Raw genomic sequence first — 19,756 nt, forward strand, 5'->3', positions numbered from 1 at the left:
TTTGGACAGACAATCATTTGATAAAAAGGGTTAAGTGATTGATTTTTATTTTAACTACAAACTAAATGCAGTTTTGCCATTCAACACAGTTCCTACACATACATAAATTTAATATTTTATATATATAAAAATGTACAACAATTTATGTAATATGCATGGGCCTAAAAAGGCTTCGAAAAATATTTATTGCAGTTAAGTGTCAGAGCTCTCTCTAGGGAGAGAAAATAAAAGAAGGAAAAAAGAAAACCGAAATTAGTAAAAATAAATGTGGGTTGCTCACATCGAAATGTGATGTTGGCACATCGATAAAAAGCTTCCACAAGAGCAACAGTGAAATAAAGACTTCTAGTCTGGTTCATGTGCACAGTTTCAAACTTCACATGAGCCACAGTCTGGACAAGAGATTAAAAATAGATCCATGGTTTTATTCTGATAAACAAAACTGATGAAATAGCTCTTGAAATGCCATGCAGTGTATTACTGAAGCAAAACAGACGTGTGAGTGACTTCAGCATAATTAACAATGACATGTAACTCTGGAAATGAGGAGGACTGCCAGTATGTTCTGTCAGACATACTGGTTAAACTGGGTTTTTAATAGTTCTGAGATGATTTGCTCCTGAAAACAACATGAAATGTGCTGGATGAAGACTGTAACTGGAGTTACATACACCTCTGCTGTCTGGTATTGGTGAGTCATGGCCAAGTGATGCTTCACCACACAACACTCATTGTTTTGCAATAGTCAGAATAATCTAGACGCGGCCACAACTACAATCCAGAAAAACGTATAATTGTGTGCAATACATGTATGCAATATTCTGTGCATTTCTTCAAAACAAGGTATTACAGTATTATTTGCTTTGCCTGACCAAACAGCAGATCATACTTGCACCAGCAATCATTGTTTTCTGTTATCAAAGGTCACAGAGACTGAGATCTGGAGAACTGTCTGAAGCTCCTCCCCTTCGGCTGTCTAGGTCAACACGGGTGCTTCCAAATTCACTCGCAGGGTCGCTGGGGTCACTTCCTGTCAGGCTCGAATGTGAAACCCGTTGCTGGCTTTTCAGTTTCGGGGCTAAATGCAGAGTGGAACAACCAAGTGGATTTAAAATGCAGAGTGGAACAACCAAGTGGATTTAACGATGATTAAAGTGATCATAAAAGGTGGTCATTAGAGTTTAGAATGAGTAATGAACGTTAGAACGTTAAAGCATTCTATTATTTTCCTATATAAGAACATAGCAAAATTATGTTCTAAAAGATTAAGAAATTCCTTAAAGTCCTCCAAGACTTTTCCCAAGTCAAAAAATTTCAGGTTGCCTCTGATACAACAAGCATCAGCAATGGAGACTCCATCCAGTATTACAATATAAAGGTCTCTTCATTAAATAAATAATAAATAAATCACTAGCTCAACCATTTCATTCTGCTCAAGTTTGCTGTATGAATCTCAGTGCAGGTTGTAAGTACAGAAAGCAAACGTGTTTTTTTTTTTTTTCTTCCTGCAGCCTGAGTCGTTGCTCATTATTATAAATCCAAACGGTGCGGTCATATAGTAATGACCAACTTTATGGCTGTCAGGTATGTATGAACTTGTGTGTGTGTGTGTGTGTGTTTGCTCCACTTGTGAACGACCAGTATGGGATTCTTATTCCCATCACAAATATAACAGTTCAGAAGATGAGCAAATATGGAATTCTCTTTCTCTGTCTCCCTGCACTACACCACCTCAAACCAGAATCACAAAACATTAGCGTGTGTGTGAAGTGCAAATAAACAGATTACAATAAACTAACTATATGTTAATTGAACCTATAGCTTGACATTTGTAATCAAAGCTTAAACTACAGGCGCATCTCAATAAAATAGAATATCCCTAAAAAGTTTATTATTTTTAGTAATTCAATGCAAAAAGTGAAACTCGTATATTATATAGATTCATCACACAGACTGATATATTTCACGTGTTTATTTCTTTTAATTGTGATGATTTTGGCTCACAATTTGCAAAAACCCACCAATTCACTATCTCAAAAAATTTTAATACACCATAAGAAGAAAAAAAAACTTTCTAGTAAATTGTTGGCCTTCAGGAAAGTATGTTCATTTACTGTATATGTACTCATTACTTGGTAGGGGGTGCTTTTGCTTTAATTACTGCCTCAAATCAGCGTGGCATGGAGGTGATCAGTCTGTGGTATGGAAGCCCAGGTTTCTTTGACAGTGGTGTACAGCTCATTTGAATTTTTTTGGTCTCTTGTTTCTAATTTTTTTCTTTATAATATCCTATAGATTCTCTTTGGGGTTCAGGTCTGGTGTGTTTGCTGGCCAGTCACCACACCAACACCATGGTCATTTAACCAACTTTTGGTGCTTTTCGCAGTGTGGGCAGGTGCCAAATCCTGCTGAAAAATTAAATCAGCATCTCCATAAAGCTGGTCAGCAGAGGAAAGCATTAAGCGCTCTAGAACTTCCTGGTAGATGGCTGTGCTGACCTTGGACTTGATAAAACATAGTGGACCAACACCAGCAGATGACATGACTCTCAAAACCACTACTGACTGTGCAAAATTTACACTGGACCTCAAGCAACTTGGAATTTCTGCTCTCCTCTCGTCCTCCAGACTCTGGGACCCTGATTTCCAAATGAAACGCAAAGTTTTCTTTCCTTTCATCTGAAAAGACGACTTTGGCCCACTGAGCAACAGTCCAGTGCTTTTTGTCCTGTTCCCAGGTAAGACACCTTTGACATTGTTTCTGGTTCAAGAGTAGCTTGACACAAGGTATGCGTCAGTTGTATCTCATGGATACGTCTATGTGTGGTGGCTCTTAAAGCACTGACTCCTGCTGCAGTCCACTCTTTGTGAATTTCCCCCAAATTCTTGAATGGGCTTCATTTCACCTTTTTTTTTTTTTTACCACATTTTTTCCTGCTATTCAACTTTCCATTAATGTGCTTGAATACAGCACTCTGTGAACAGCAGCTTCTTTAGCGATTATCTTTTGTATCTTACCCTCTTATGTGCAGGGTGTCAATGATCATCTTCTGGACAGGGGTGGCAAAAGTACACACATCCTTTACTTAAGTAGAAGTACAGATACTCATGTTTTAAAATACTCGGGTAAAAGTTGAAGTACTGATTAAACTTTTTTATTTAAGTAAAAGTAAAGAAGTTTTGGCTCTGACATGTACTTAAGTAAAAAGTAGTTATTACTGCTACCTGTTTTAGCTGTTAACTGGACCTCACATCATGACAGACAGACAGACAGACAGACAGACAGACAGACAGACAGACAGACAGACAGATAGATAGATAGATAGATAGATAGATAGATAGATAGATAGCTGTGATAGATGTGATAGATGTGATAGCCTAGTGGGTTAATGTCAGTATCCCCACGAGGATGAGTTTGAGAGTTTGATTCCTGGTCGAGCTGGTTTCTGTGTTGGTAAACTAAACTTCTGGACCTTGTCCCCTGTGAAAACATTTCAATTCTGTCCTTTCTGTGTTGGATTGATTTCCTGGTCTTTAATGAAAGATAACTCCACCAAAAAAAAGGCACTTCAGTGGTAGCTCAGTGGGTTAAGGCTTGTGCCTGAACATGGTCCTTAATATAGTCCACGCTGGTGATAAGGTTTCAAAGCCAGTCCTACATGCCTTCTTTCTTACTGCGCTGGCATGAAACAAAGTATGAACCCTCCAAAAAGCACACATGCTTTTCAGCAGCGGTCGCTCAGTGGTTTAAGGCTTGTGCCTCATCTAAACATGCTTCCCAGTCTGATCTCTTCCATGGTTCAGTGGGTTAAAGCTGGTGTCTCACTGATGGTGAGGATCAGGGTTTGAATCCTGCTTTCTGCCTGCTAGTTGCGATGTAGGTTATGTTCCTGCTTCCTAAATCTTTCTTTAGCTTTATATTCTTGTGTTGATGGTTTAAAGGTAGATAGACCTGCTTTAAACAACCTTCCTGGCCTGTCTTCCCTGATGGTTCGGTGGGTTAAATCGGGTTTCTTGCTTTTGGTGGGGTTCCGGGTTCGAATCCTGCTTTCTGTCTGCCAGTCACGATCAGGATTCACTTCCTACATCTTTCTTTAGCGATATATTTTTGTTTTTAATGGGTTGAAAAGAAAGATAGACCTGCTCTAAATAAGCTTCCTAGCCTGTCCTCACCAATGGTACAGTGGGTTAAGGTTGGTATCTCGCTGGTGGTGGGGATCTTGGTTTGAATCCTGCTTTCTTCCTGTTATTTACAATGTGGGTTCAACTTGTACTACTTACATCTGTATTTGCTTCCTACATCTTTCTTTACTGTTAAATTCTTGTGTTGATGTTTTGAAAAGAATGATAGACCTGGTCTAATCAAGCTTCCCAGCCTGTTTTTTCCTTATGGCTTAGTGGGTTAAGGCTGGTACTTTGCTAATGTTGGTGGTCAGGGTTCAAACCTGGCTTTCTGTCTGTTAGTCCTGAGGTAGGTTAAATTCCTGATTCTTACATCTTCATATTCTTGTTTTGATGGGTAAAAAAGAAAGATAGACCTGCTCTAAACAAGCTTCCCAGCTTGTCCTTCCTGATGGTTCAGTGGGTTAATGCTGGTGCCTTGCTAATGGTGTGAATCAGGGTTCGAATCCTGCTTTGTCCCTGCTAGTCACGTCATGGGTTTGCTTCCTATGTCTGTCTTTAGCATTATATTCTTGTGCTGATGGTTTGAAAGAAAAGATAGACCTGCTCTAAACAATCGTCGCAGCCGGTCCTTCCCGATGGTTTAGTGGGTTAAGACTGGTATTTTGCTGTTGGTGGGGTTCAGGGTTCGAATCCTGCTTTCTGTGTTTCTGTCTGGTCTGAATTTCTTGCTTTGAAGCATGAAACGAAGGATAAACCCCCCAAAAAAAGAAGGTGTGTTATGGGACTTGATGGCTTTGTGATAAAAGCCTTGCCTCTGACTTCAGAGGTTGCTGGTTCGAATCTGGCTTGTCCCCACACTGGGTAACTGTGTGGAAAGTAGTGTCTGGTGAGCGACGAAGTAGTTGACCCTAAACAAAGGCTGTGAATACTGGCTGCTTCACAGCCTCAGAAAAAGTGAGGGTGATAGGTTTTTGGCAGAATTTTTCCCTATATATGCAAAACTAAGTCAATACTTTTTTGGACATTTTTGCTTCATAACCCCCTGTTTTCAGCTACTCAGACACCGGGGGGGCAGATGCCCGGATATTGCCCCCCTACTTCAGGATACGCCCTCCGAAACCACATCCAACCTTCCACGCAGCTATTTCTGACACCTTTCTTACTACGGTCACCGGAACCTTCCACACTTTTAACTTTATGTCCTGGCCGGGGTTTGAACCGGCAACCTCTCAACCCAGAGGTAAAGCTCTTCCAATTGAGCCACAGGATCTCCTGCAAGAACTTGATTTTTAGGACCTTTTTTGGTTCTTTTTAAAAACTTTTTAAACAATTTAAAGGAAAGCTAAGGGATAGGAATCGAACCGGGTGAGTCAGATAGCAGCGACCACTTCACTGACCATTACACCAACACAGGAGAAGCAAACAAGCCTTTGCTTATTGGACTGTTGGCTTTTCTATAGTTAGGAACCCAGTGTTTTCTCTTAGATTATGATGGTAAAGGGTCAAAACTTATCCTTCCTGTACATTCTCTCAGTAACTCGAAGTCTATGAGAAGTGACTCAGGTACAAGAACCACATCTCCAACACCTGCACCACTGATATACCATGATTTACCAGCAACCAATTTTAATGATCTTTCATTGTTCTGTTTTTAAAAACTTCTTCTAATGTTCAATATGAAACTAGAGGTAAGAATCGAACCAGGAAAGTCTTTCATCATAGATCACTAATGGCATTACTTTCAAAACTCAAAACTTTGTTAGACATGAAAATAAGCAGGAAAGACAGAGACAAAGACAAAGAGACACAGACACAGCTTTAGAAAGAGTGAGAAACAAATAGAGAGACAGCAAAAGAGAGACATATACAGTGAGACAGAGACATTTACTAAAAGAGACACAGAGACAATTAGATAGAGAAAATAGAGAGACAAAGATAGCGAGATATAGCCACTTCCTGTTGGAAGTGTTTATCCCGAGCGACTCTTAATGATCTCATTTACTAAATGAGCAGTAGTGAGTAAAGGGCTTGCTCCGGTGTTAAACATGTATCATATGTACAACTTGTGATTATATATGTAAGCATATGTACAGAAATTTAATATAAAGGCTATATCAGTGCAGAGTCATGTGGACATCTTTAGAGCCTTTGCTATGTTTCCACACGGACAGTTAATGAGGAGATACCGGAGAAAATGCACCTCTTCAAGTCAAGTCAGGAAGCTTATATACAGTGAGGAAAATAAGTATTTTAACATCTTGCTATTTTGTAAGTTCTCCCACTTAGAAATCATGGAGGGGTCTGAATCACAATGTATGATTTTTTAAACTATTTATTTGTATGATACAGCTGCAAATAAGTATTTGAACACCTGTCTATCAGCTAGAATTCTGACCCTCAAAGACCTGTTAGTCTGCCTTTAAAATGTCCACCTCCACTACATTTATTATCCTAAATTAGATGCACCTGTTTGAGGTTGTTAGCTGCATAAAGACACCTGTCCACCCCATACAATCAGTAAGAATCCAACTACTAACATGGCCAAGACCAAAGAGCTGTCCAAAGACACTAGAGACAAAATAGTACACCTCCACAACGCTGGAAAAGGCTACGGGGAAATTGCCAGCAGCTTGGTGAAAAAAGGTCCACTGTTGGAGCAATCATTAGAAAATGGAAGAAGCTAAACATGACTGTCAATCTCCCTCGGACTGGGGCTCCATGCAAGATCTCACCTCGTGGGGTCTCAATGATCCTAAGGAAGGTGAGAAATCAGCCCAGAACTACACGGGAGGAGCTGGTCAATGCCCTGAAAAGAGCTGGGACCACCGTTTCCAAGGTTACTGTTGGTAATACACTAAGACTACATGGTTTGAAATCATGCATGGCACAGAAGGTTCCCCTGCTTAAACCAGCACATGTCCAGGCACGTCTTAAGTTTGCCAATGACCATTAAGATGATCCAGAGGAGTCATGGGAGAAAGTCATGTGGTCAGATCAGACAAAAATAGAACTTTTGGGTCATAATTCCACTAAACGTGTTTGGAGGAAGAAGAATGATGAGTACCATCCCAAGAACACCATCCCTATTGTGAAGCATGGGGGTGGTAGCATTATGCTTTGGGGGTGTTTTTCTGCACATGGGACAGGGCGACTGCACTGTATTAAGGATGACCGGGGCCATGAATTGCAAGATTTTGGGGAACAACCTCCTTCCCTCAGTTAGAGCATTGAAGATGGGTCGAGGCTGGGTCTTCCAACATGACAATGACCGAAGCACACAGCCAGGATAACCAAGGAGTGGCTTTGTAAGAAGCATATCAAGGTTCTGGCGTGGCCTAGCCAGTCTCCAGACCTAAACCCAATAGAGAATTTTTGGAGGGAGCTCAAACGCCGTGTTTCTCAGCGACAGGCCAGAAACCTGACTGATCTAGAGAAGATCTCTGTGGAGGAGTGGGCCAAAATCCCTCCTGCAGTGTGTGCAAACCTGGTGAAAAACTACAGGAAACGTTTGACCTCTGTAATTGCAAACAAAGGCTACTGTACCAAATATTAACATTGACTTTCTCAGGTGTTCAAATACTTATTTGCAGCTGTATCATACAAATAAATAGTTAAAAAAATCATACATTGTGATTTCTGGATTTTTTTTTTAGATTATGTCTCTCACAGTGGACATGCACCTACGATGACAATTTCAGACCCCTCCATGATTTCTAAGTGGGAGAACTTACAAAATAGCAGGGTGTTCAAATACTTATTTTCCTCAAAGTATATAAAATTATAGACATTTTACAGATTTGAATGATGTATTGTTTTTATCTGTACGATCAATAAAGACAGTAATTTAAGTTTGTGTCGCCATTATGAGGGAAAAACCCACAAAACGCCACCCCGAGGGTAAATTGTGGCGGATTTTGGTGTTTGATTTGAGACTCAGAAATAAAACAAAAGTTTACTGATTAAAAATATCTGGAGTTAATTTATTTATTTTATATCTAAGTAAAGAAAGAAAAAATTTTTGTGCCATTTAAAATCATTTTTATTTTATTTTGACAGCCAAATATAATTATATATATATATATATATATATATATATATATATATATATATAATTATATATATATAATTATATATATATATATATATATATATATATATATATATATATATATATATATATATATATATACTGTATATTAATACAAAACTAATTAAAAATGTTGTTACCTAATGAATGTGTTCAGGCTGAAGATCCACATATAGAACACAAGCAGAGAAAAGATGATGATGATGATGATCAGGAATGTGTCTGTTCTCAGTCATGTTTACATCACTGACTCCCTCTGTCTCATCCACATTAACCCCAAACTTCTTACTGCCTTCTGTGGTGAGTGAGAGTCAGGACTTTATACACCAGTGGATTGAACGCACAATGACAGGAAATCGGTTGTTCGGCTGAAATCGGCGCGCAGTGAAAATAAAAAAAATATATTTCACCAAATCAGTGGATTAAAACTAAAGTAACAAGTCTGTTTTGAAAATGTAAGAAGTAAAAAGTACAGATATTTGTGTAAAAATGTAATGAGTAAAAGTAAAAAGTTGTCTGAAAAATAAATAGTGGAGTAAAGTACCGAAAAAATCTACTTAAGTACAGTAACGAAGTATTTGTACTTCGTTACTTCCCACCTCTGCTTCTGGACAACTGTCAAGTCTGCAGTCTTCCCCCATGATTGTGTAGCCTGAACCAGACTGAGACACCATTAAAAGGCTCAGCAAACCTTTACAGGTGTTTGGATTTAATTAGCTGATTAGCGTGAGACACCACGAGTTTCCAATATTGAACTTTTTCACAATATTTTTCTAAGATACTGAATTTTGGGTTTTCATTAGCTGTAAGCCATAATCATCAAAATGAAAAGAAATAAACACTTGAAATATATCAGTCTGTGTGTGATGAATCTATATAATATACAAGTTTCCCTTTTTGTATAAAATTACTAAAATAAATAAACTTTTTAATGATATTCTAATTTATTGAAATGCACCTGTAGGTCTATTGGCAGATCATCTTTGTTTTTTAAGCATTTATCTGCAAAATGATATATGTCAATAGAACGAGAAAACAAGTTTGGAGTGAGTATGTCCAGATATCTTATGTTTGGTTCAGTATATATGATGTTCTAGATAGATTTGACTATTATTTAAGATAACTTCACGTGCAAATTTTTTAGTGTGCACACACATCGGTTAAATCTGGATTATTAAGAAATATACCAACTATGCACTTAGGTATGTAACAATTCAACACAAAAAAAAAAAAATAGCTTGTGTATGAGTGTGTGTGGCTGTGTGTATACTAGAGGTCAGCCGATTCATAGGTTTTGCTGAATAATCGGCACCTGATACTTGATTGCTGAAACTATCGGCAAAAATCCATACCGATAGTTTTTCCGGGCTGTGTTACACAATACGAGAGCGGCCTTTAGAGGTGAAGCACTGACTCCAAGTGCTGTTGATTTTTGTTTTTTGTTCATTCTGGATGTAACTGTTGTATTTATTTCGAGTATTACTTTTTGTTTTAGTTTGAATGCATGTCTCTTATTTTCCTAAGTATTTATTAATATAATTACCGTAATTTCCGGACTATAAAGCGCACCCATATATAAGCTGCACCCACTGAATTTTACAAATATTTTAAACATAAATAAGCCGCACCTGTCTATAAGCCGCAGTGTCTACACTGAAACTAATGAACTTTACACAGGCTTTAATGAAAGACAGTGTCTGTTACACGGGTGAAATATGTTGTGGCTCCTTTAAGAGCAGAGCGGTATTTTGAGAATAGCCTGCCGCCGCATTTTTCTGGTATTACTGCATGTGTGCAAAACCGAGGAATATGTCCTCATTATTTTCTGATGCTCATTTCTAAGTTTCTTTGACTAACCCGTAACGCTGTTGCCAAGAATAATAAAAAAGCACGAGTTTTGGAAACCTGTCTGTGCTTATATGATTTCTGTTGCAACTGGAGTTAGCAAGTTCTCCCATGAGCCAGACCTCAACGCGTTACAACGGCTTGTATCTAAACAGTAGTCTACCAAGAAAGTCATTGTTCACTGTCTTCCTCCTTTCTTTCACAACTATTTCTCTCGGGAGTTTATCTTTTGGCATCGTTGTGCGTTAAAAAAAAAAGAAGGTTTTTCTCCCGATGCCGTGCAGCTCAGAACACAGGTGAGGTGCGTTTTTGGTTTCCGTTCGGAAATTTCATTGGTCTTAGGCTATGTCGCTCAGTTTTTTGGCTTGAAGTTTGTGAAACCGGGAAAAAACCCAGGAAAAATTCATAAATAAGCCGCTTCGTTGTTTAAGCTGCTGGGTTCAAAACGTAGGAAAAAAGTAGCGGCTTATAGCCTGAAAAATACGGTAATATATTCATATTTTAATCAAATAAAATTCCAGGATTTGGTTTTAGTTTTTAAATAAAGTTCTGTATTATTTTACATGGAGTGTTTGATTTTTATCTAGCATCCGTTTTAAAAACTATTTAATGATAATTGGTTATCGTCAAATGCGATCGGTAAAATCCTCTCGGATCGGTCGGTTGACCTCTAGTGTATATACACTGTGCAATCCAAATTAAATAACACTTACATTAGATTAACACTGTATTATGTCTTTAGCACTTCAAATCTAGCTACGATGTTTTTGGCTTCAGTGTCTTGATCTCTGTGTGTGGGATTTTTTCTTGATGTTATAAATCAACTCACACACCCAAAAGACTAATATTATGTCTGTGTCCTGTATAATAAACCTGTAAGCATAAAAAAGGTGTGGCTGTATGTGCAGTGTTCAACCTGATTCCCCCAGCCAGGATACGTCTTGGTCATCGGAGCTAACATCTCCAAGACTGGGGGTGGGGCTCAAATCATCATCCGAATCTGACAGCAACCGACTCCGGGGACTCATCTCCACAGCAACCGCTGCCTTCAAAGCATCTTGGGAAAGAAGATAGAAGGTAAAAATTAAGACAGAAAACAAGAAAAGGACACGGAGGAGACACAAAAGTATACAGGTGTGTGTTTGTTACTTGACTTCCGTGGCAATTCTGCAGGTGTGTCGAATCCGTCTCTCAGAATTAGGCCTCTCACTTCGTCCTTCAATCCAGAAACTGTAAGTCTAACACACACACACACACACACACACACACACACACACTAATAATCAGAGGGTACAGGGAAAGTATTTAAGCACACAATAACTGTTATTCTAGTATAAGTCATGCGATTCATTCATAAGTCATTCATTCAATAATTCAACCAACCTATCATATAATAGTCACAAAAGTAGGTACATACAGGGCAAGAACTTCAGTTATGATCTATCAAACATCAGAATGAGACAAAATATGATCTCATTGACCGTGTTAACGATCATATGATTTGGCAAAGAAATGTCTAAAAACCTAAAACATCCAAGTGTGCGGCAGCTTGTTGAGATGAGACGTCAGAACAGAATAGTCAGATTGGAGTCAGTTAAGCTATGGTAACTCAAATCCTCACTCTTCATCAACCGTGGTGAGTAGAAAAGCATCTCAACATATCCAACCTTGTGATGGATGGGCTACAACAACAGGAACCAACTTGGGGTTCCATTTCAGCCAGCTACGAGAAGCTACAGTAGATACGGATTCATGGACACTGTATATTTAGAGATCAGTCAAACGTCGTCTGCTCCAAGCTTAATTTCTGCTGCAAAAAAGCAGATGCTGAAGTCACAACTAGGCAACAGATGAATCTGTGGTTCAGGGTGGTAGAGGCCAATTAATAGTGTGGAGAATGTTTACTTGGCACACACATTTCCATCTTATAATGGACACAATTCCATTAAAAGCACTCTCCAGGAACTGATACTGAGTTCAGGCTACTTCGAAATCCTCCTCAGTCACCAGAACAGAATGCGACGGAGCCCCTTGGGGGACAAAGCATTCGCTGCATGAACGTGCAGCGACCAAATCTGCAGCAATTATGTGTTGCAATCATGTTACATAGACCAGAATCTCAAGGGAAGTTTCTAATACAATCCATGGGAGAGCGGAGGCTGTTCGGAGGCTGCAATGACAGGCCCTACCATGTATTACTATGTAATTTCTAATACAGTGATTGGTGAATAAATGATAAAAGCATTAAAAACAGTGTTAGTGTTAATAAAAACACAAGTCTCGAGAAGGATCTCTCAAGCTCAAGTCGAGTATAAGTTACATTCCAGTCAACTCTGAATATCTGGATCTCCTATATAATTGTAGTCGAATGTTCTTGGATAGTAACGTTATTTAATGTTGAAGAAACATCCGTTTACTCCGGCTAGTCTATTTACAAGCTAGAATATGCAAATTCAGTAAAAAAAATGTAATAAAAACTTGCATATGCATATGCAGTGGTGGACGGAGTACACAAACCATGTACTTGAGTTAAAGTAAAGATACAAGAGGTAAAATATTACTCCAAGAAAAGTAAAAACACTCCTTTTAAACGTTCCCTTGAGTAAAAGTACAAAAGTATTTGCCTTCAAATGTACTTAAGTATCCAAAGTACTATGAACTATTATGTCTATAATGTTCCTATTATCATTTTTGTCACCAGACACTTAATCAACTCAGTTTATGTGTAATGAATCTAATGTTGCTTTAAACACACTGATCTATTAATAGAATGATATTAATGACTCAAACACTGATTGATATCTATTCAAATTATCATGAGCCCAAAACCTTCTTTTCAACTATTTAACAAAATCGTGCAAATGAGGACACCGTTTTTTCCCCATCATTTATTCCTCTCTAAATTAAGGTTCTGCTTGTTGTTGAACTGATGCTGAACTGTATGTTAGTAATAAGTAGAAACCACCAAGTGCCAATCAAAAAAAGTTTAAAACATAGCGGGCGCTCGACCCGGAGTACGATATTTGACTTTGAAATGTATTGAAGTTAAAAGTAAAAGTCTCCCCAAATGGAAACACTTCAGTAAACTACAGATACGTGATAAAGTTACTTAAGTACAGCAACGCATTACAGTAAATGATTTACTTTGTTACTGAGCACCGCTGCGCATGCGTACCCGAGATCTCTCACGTCTTGCTGTGTGTGTTTGTACTGCGAGATGATCCTGGAAAGTTCAAAGTCGTGAGTGCGGTAAGAGTCGGTGACCGTTTCCAGGGTCTGTAAAAAAGAAAGAAGAAGATTGTGATAGAGATGTCGCAGCTACAAAAAGATTACTTGTGTGCACATTATGTATGTAGATTGTTTGGGGTGGATTTTTCCTTGTTGTGCTGGTAATCTCAGACTACCGATCAGAATTCCAACATCTTATTATTCATACAGTGATTCACAGTGCTTAGTTGATGAACGGAAATATGTCCAGTGATAGTTACTACAGCATTTACGTTTTACTTGGCATGCGAACAGAATAGTGTCTTTGATGCACGTGAGTGAATTACAGTTACATAGGGAAATTATTCACTTTTTCCACATTTTGGAAAAACCAAGCCATGAAGACCAAAACAAAAAGCTCCAGCGTTTCTCTGTGGAGAGAGGAGAACCTTTCAGAAGAACAACCATCTCTGCAGCACTCCATCAATCAGGTCTGTATGGTAGAGTGGCCAGACAGAAGCCACTCCTCATTAAAAGGCACATGACAACCCACCTGGAGTTTCCCTAAAGGCACCTGAAGGACTCTCAGACCTTAAGAAACAAAGATTGAACTCTTCGGCCTGAATGCCTTCATGTCTGGACGAAACCAGGCACCATTTATCACCTGGCCAATACTGTCCCTACAGTGAAGCACGGTGGTGGCAAATTTCAAGGAAACTTCTTTCACATTGTCATTATAGGGTTTTGTTTGTAGCATTTTGCGGACAATAATGAATTAAATCCATTTTAGAATAATGCTGTAACATAAAATGGATAAAGTGGATAAAGTGAAGCGCTGTGAAAACCTTCCGGATGCACTGTATATGCATTTATTCTGCACAAAAGTCATTTTCAGTTCGGAATATCGGTTCAATGGTGATTACTTTTGTTTAAAAAGTATGCTTCTGTGTCAGTACCTTACAGCTGTGCTCGTACTGCCTCTTAGTTTCTCTTGCTTCAGACTGCTGTTGGTACATGTTTTCTTCATGCCTCACTTACGACACACACACACACACACACACACACACACACACACACACACACACATCCGTCACATTACACAATCTTCATTACAAAAGACATGTTGGTTGATCAGTAAATACAATAGATTCATACCTACAATTATGAACCATACCAATTAAACTGAAAAATAGAAATATTTTAGGTAAACACACTGCACATAAAATATACTGAGAATGTCTGATCGACACTCACTCAGCTTGCTTCTGAGCAGATCCACCTCTCTTCTGAGTTGTTCCACTTCCTCTCTGCATAGTTTAGAGCTGAAACTAAAGCCCAATCCCAAACACAAACACACGCACACGCACACGCACACACCACTTAATATTATATTCCATTACAGCCTAAAAAAAACAGCCATAAGAATTTCTCATGCTCTCGTCCAATGCGACTGACCTTTCCTCCCGGTTGCCTAGAGACGTGGCCCTGTCGATGTGTCCTCTCAGGGTACTCAACTCGCGTCCCACGTCTCTTTTCCATTGCTCCAGACGTGTTTCTACAGCAGGGGCTTTTTCTCTTTCAAAGTCCTGTTTGCATTCTCTCTCCTTGTCCCGGGCCTCCAGTCTCTCCCGAAGCCTCCTCACCTCCTCTGGAAAGTGACGCAAAATCTGACTGATGTGCTCTGTGCGTATGTGGTTTTGGACTCGTTTCATGAGTTTGAATAAAAATGTACAGACTTATAAAAAAGCAGCAATGCAAGAGTAAATCGAGTAAAGCGAGTAAATCTGGAAATCTGTGAAGATTAAAAGCGCACCTTGCAGCATCTGTATTGCCCTTTGTTGAGCATCTCGTTCTCTCTCCACTGACCGCAGGCTCTGCGTCAAGGACTCGATGGTCTGAATATGAATAACAGCGATATATTAAAGAGAGAGTGTCCGCTAGATGCGCCCTCATCGAGAGGCACGACCGAGATTGAGATGGTTTGGACATGTGCAGAGGAGGGATATGGAGTATATCAGTAGGTGAATGCTGAGGATGGAGCCACCAGGAAGGAGGAAAACAGGAAGGCTGAGGAGGAGGTTTATGGATGTGGTGAAGGAAGACATGCAGGTAGTTATTGTGAAAGAGGCAGATGTAGAGGACAGAAGAGTGTGGAGACGGATGACCAGCTTTTGCGACAAAGAAGAAAAAGAAAGAAGAAGAAAAAAGTCAGCTAGAAACTGTTAGGATTAAAATCAGTAGTTTTTATGACACTGTATCAGGGGTGTACGAGATATATTATAAGTGTTGTTTTACTGCCATGCGATTTTACATTTTTTAATATATCGCGAAATGTAAGATATGGGGGCGGAAAATGTGTACATTTATCTCGATTTATATATTTAATCAATATCACACACAAAAAAAGCAATTTTTTTCTCTCGAAAAATGTGCTATTAAAATATATGATAAAAATGTATATTATATTTAAATTATATTAAATTATTATAAATATACTAATTTTATTAGCTTGGTAACAGCTAAAATGTCATTCTAACTGACTGACGGTGATGCACACCTAAAAAAAAACAAAAAAAAAAAAACAAAAAAAACAAACGGATTTATAAAAGGTAAAAAAATTTCATAAAAGGTAAAAATCTATTTTAACTTATTGGAAAAGATTAAGCTCAGGCACTGTTGTGAACGGACCACCACACAGAATATAGAGAATATTTTAGGAGTCACTATGGGAGTCCTTAAGGTAAAACACTTGCAAAAAGCTAAATATTGTCTAATTATCATTATCGATAAAATCCCACCAAAATAACAATATGATTTTTGTGGTCAATATCGAACACCCGTACACTGTAGCATAATATTTGAGATAAAAGAAAAACAACAAGAAAGTGTGTACCCCTTTCTCTCTCTTTTTTTGTACATCTTTAACCCTTATGCTCTTTTTGGGGTCTATATGAACCCATTGCATCTTTTTTATCCATATATTTCATTAATTTCTCTAATGAAATAGAAGCTACTGGTTGCACATCACTATCCAGTCCTTAGCTCAGGCACTTCAGGGTCAGATCGGCGATGTGTGCCAACTCAAAGAGCTCATCTCAGGCCGTTTCTTTTATTTATTTTTTGACATTGATGACACTAATGCCAGATTTGAACATGGCGTCTTCTATCTATCTAAAGCCAAAAAATAAAATTAGAATTGCATCTGAGCCAGTAGATCCTGCATATGTGTACATATTTGAATAATAATGCAGATATACTGCATTGGCAATTATATGTGTAAAGTTTGTACTGTAGGCCTGTTAATTACTGCTTTGAAATGAGTAGTTCTAAGATAATAGACTGATGTCAATCCTTTTGGCAGCCAGGGTAAAAAATAAATAAATAAATAAATAAACCCAAATAAAACCTGAACAATCTACCGTGGATGAGTAGATTAACATAAAACATAAAATATATGTGATGGAAAAGCTTTCCTTTGCTTTAAGTACCAAGATGGATGATAATTTTTTCAATGTGGAGTAAATGGACAGAGTATATAGAACCAATTCGCCCAAAGATTTTGTAAGCCATAAATGGCCTGTAAGATAAAAAAGAAAAAAAATTGTATAAACAAATATATGAATATTCATTATACAATATATGAATAATGTATAATGATTATATGGACCATAAATGGCCTGTAAGTTTATACTTTTAAGGAAAAAAAATAGCTTCCTATATTTATGTATATAGTTGTGAAGAAAATGAGGAAAATGCAAAACAAAACCCCCCCCAAAAAAACATTTGTATAAATGATTATATGAATATTCATTATACATTATATGAATAATGTATAATGATTATATGAACCATAAATGGCCTGTAAGTTTATACTGTTAAGGAAAAAAAATAGCTTCCTATATTTATGTATATAGTTGTGAAGAAAATGAGGAAAATGCATAAAAGAAACATTTACGTAAACAAATATATAATTTTGTTTTTATGACAAATAGCAGTTATCTTTGTTTTTTTTTTTAGTGTGACACTGTCTTTGTGTTGGCGTGGATTTGTCTCATTGGTAAAAAATATATATATATATTTCTGCCGCGATTAAATTTTTTTTTCTTTTAAATTAACAAGTAGTTCTGCAGTTCTGTGACACACAGATATGCACCAAGACAGTGAGTGAGTGTGTGGTGTGATTCTGACCTGCCGCTGATTATGAAGCTGAGTATGTACAGCTGTCAGGTCGCTCCACTGCACAGCACCACTAAGATGTACCGGACGCTCCAAACCTGAGGCGTGACTAAGCTCTCTGACTGGATACACATCTACAAGAGAAACACACAGAATGACCAAGATGCCACGTTAAGTTTGACTCACAAAACCATACATTTTAAAATCTATTAAAAACACAATTACCTTCTCTTTCTCTGGAAAGCCTTCCGGGAATAGCGAGGTGCTCCTTACAAGGCACAGCAAAAGTGTTCATTTTATTTGTAGAAAATGAATAATGTGCCTTTAAACATAGCTTCAATCTAAATTTTAAAGCTAAGTGACTCCTAGTAGCCAAGTGCAACAAAACCCAACATGCACTACTCAAACATTTTACTCTCAGCCTTCATTTACAGACTAATTGATTCTACTTACTCGTATTTTTGCAACGCTGCCATCAGCTTCTGAGATCATGTGACTCAAATGATTATCCCAGTTCATTCTGGAAGCCTGTAAATATACACAATAAGCAGAGTTTATAATTCTATTGTACGCACCATCACTTTCTCTTACCGATCAGTATAATGTCAGTAGATCGAATAGCAAGCAGTTGTCAATACTACAATAAGTAATACTTATATCTACACTGTCGGATGGAAAGGGAAATCATAAAATGGCAAGAATACCAATAGTATAATAATAATATTATTAAACTGTCAAACATTCAGTATAAAGACTAATGAATAGAACATATTTAAACAGAAATACATTTGGAAAAGTGTAGTTTTAGTCATATTCCATACATTAAATAGAAAATATTTTTTGATGAGGCACAATTTGACAAAAGGAAAAGGGTTAATAGGAAAAAGGACATAAAAGGGAGCAAGTACAAGCAAAGTGACAGGGAAAGGGGAATGAAAGGAAAATTTAAAAGGGGGGGGGGGCAGAAAAGAGAAAGGGAATGGGAAGGGTCAGGAAACAAAAATGGGAAACAAAAAAGAATGGGAACAGGGAAGGGGAGGGAAAAGAATGGGAAGGAAAGGATAAAATCTCCAACCTGCAGCACGATATAGCAAACACATTCAAGTAAAAATCAATGACAAATATTCCGATAAAATTTGTTTACAATTGTTTTCAAAAATTTAGATTAAAAATAAAATATTATAAAATAAAATAAAACTATTTTGTTTTGCACACATGCTCTTATAATGTCGCATGTGACTGTTCTTAGATTTGACTAATGATATCCCTACTGAAATGACTGTGATAAACAAAAATAAATAAATAAATAAAAATCAGATGTTTCTTGGTTTTAATCGACTAATTAAGGCAAAGAGCTTATAAAGGATGTACAGGATCTTATTGATGTACAGGATCTTATTAAATTTTCAAAACATTAGCTGCACCATTAGATAATATGAAGACCGTTATCACAAAGTGCGGAATCTGGATCAACACAGTAACATCATAAAAAAATTAAAAATAAATAAAAAAAACGGGATGTTAAGAACTTCAGCTTAGGTTGGTTGTCAGTAGATCTACAGCAACATTAAAAAGAGCTGTGATGAGATCACGGGAAAACATTACAGCCATGATTCTAGATTTGTTTGGTGTCAAAATCACTTATACCCTCAGAGAACACCACACCCCCAGTGAAGCATGGAGGTGGAAGCTTCATTTAATGAAACTGGGCACTTCTCTATTTGATAGATCTGGGATAGATAGAGAAGTTGGTAGACTCTTAAACAAAAAGTGAGTGTCATAGTACTGACCAGAGATGCTTTAACAACAGCATTAGTAGTATCAGGGTTATGTAGACTTGCTGGACTTCACATGAATTTGTTGGTTGCAATATCATAATGTGTGTGTGTGTGTGTGTGTGTGTGTGTGTGTGTGTGTGTGTACATACATACAGTCTAAATAGTCAGTAAAGCAATAAGAGGTGCTACAAATCAGGATTCATCATGATCAGTTGTTCCACAGGTCAGATAAATCTACACTTACTAACACTCTGAAACCCCGACTATACACTCCAGAACATTTACATAAACTTTGTGTTTATATCATTTTATAATTGATATTCGATCACAAAAAATAAAGCCATCGTTGATGACTCTAAAGACCTGAAAACTCCGGAGGGAACCATCACCCTGAAAGATCATTACCTTTTTAAATCCACCGTGAGCCGCTACAGAATGACGTCATCACGTCGCCGTTGGTAGAGGTGGAAGAAGAGAGCGGAGACAGGATATGACGCGCAAAAAAAGCGACGCCTTGTTGGCGAATTCATAGCGCGACT

General features: G+C 37.8%; 1 protein-coding gene across 1 annotated transcript; it reads right to left on the reverse strand.

Annotated features, from left to right (window-relative positions):
• Positions 1-16: 16 nt before the first annotated feature.
• LOC310738370 (uncharacterized protein) lies at positions 17-19,612 on the reverse strand. The gene is made up of 12 exons (XM_083563350.1): positions 19,581-19,612; positions 17,893-17,967; positions 17,665-17,707; positions 17,452-17,573; positions 15,077-15,158; positions 14,719-14,911; positions 14,518-14,591; positions 14,220-14,296; positions 13,232-13,332; positions 11,206-11,294; positions 10,973-11,113; positions 17-1,078 (listed from the first exon to the last, which is right to left on the reverse strand). Exons 2-12 carry the CDS (start codon positions 17,956-17,958, stop codon positions 918-920), a joined length of 1,149 nt encoding a protein of 382 aa, XP_083419476.1. The 5' UTR covers positions 17,959-17,967; positions 19,581-19,612; the 3' UTR covers positions 17-917.
• Positions 19,613-19,756: the final 144 nt, after the last annotated feature.

The sequence above is a fragment of the Silurus aristotelis genome (assembly GCF_946808225.1).
Source record: "Silurus aristotelis genome assembly, chromosome: 15".
Classification (NCBI taxonomy): Eukaryota; Metazoa; Chordata; class Actinopteri; order Siluriformes; family Siluridae; genus Silurus; species Silurus aristotelis.

What these genes read in the sequence shown, in the direction of transcription:
- LOC310738370 (XM_083563350.1), bottom strand. Translation starts at nt 17,958, where the DNA reads ATGAACTGGGATAATCATTTGAGTCACATGATCTCAGAAGCTGATGGC. An exon ending in GGCAATACAGATGCTGCAAG is followed by an intron (nt 14,912 to 15,076) that starts GTGCGCTTTTAA and finishes GTCACTTTCCAG; the next exon opens with AGGAGGTGAGGAGGCTTCGG. An exon ending in AGTACGAGCACAGCTGTAAG is followed by an intron (nt 13,333 to 14,219) that starts GTACTGACACAG and finishes TCTTTTTTACAG; the next exon opens with ACCCTGGAAACGGTCACCGA.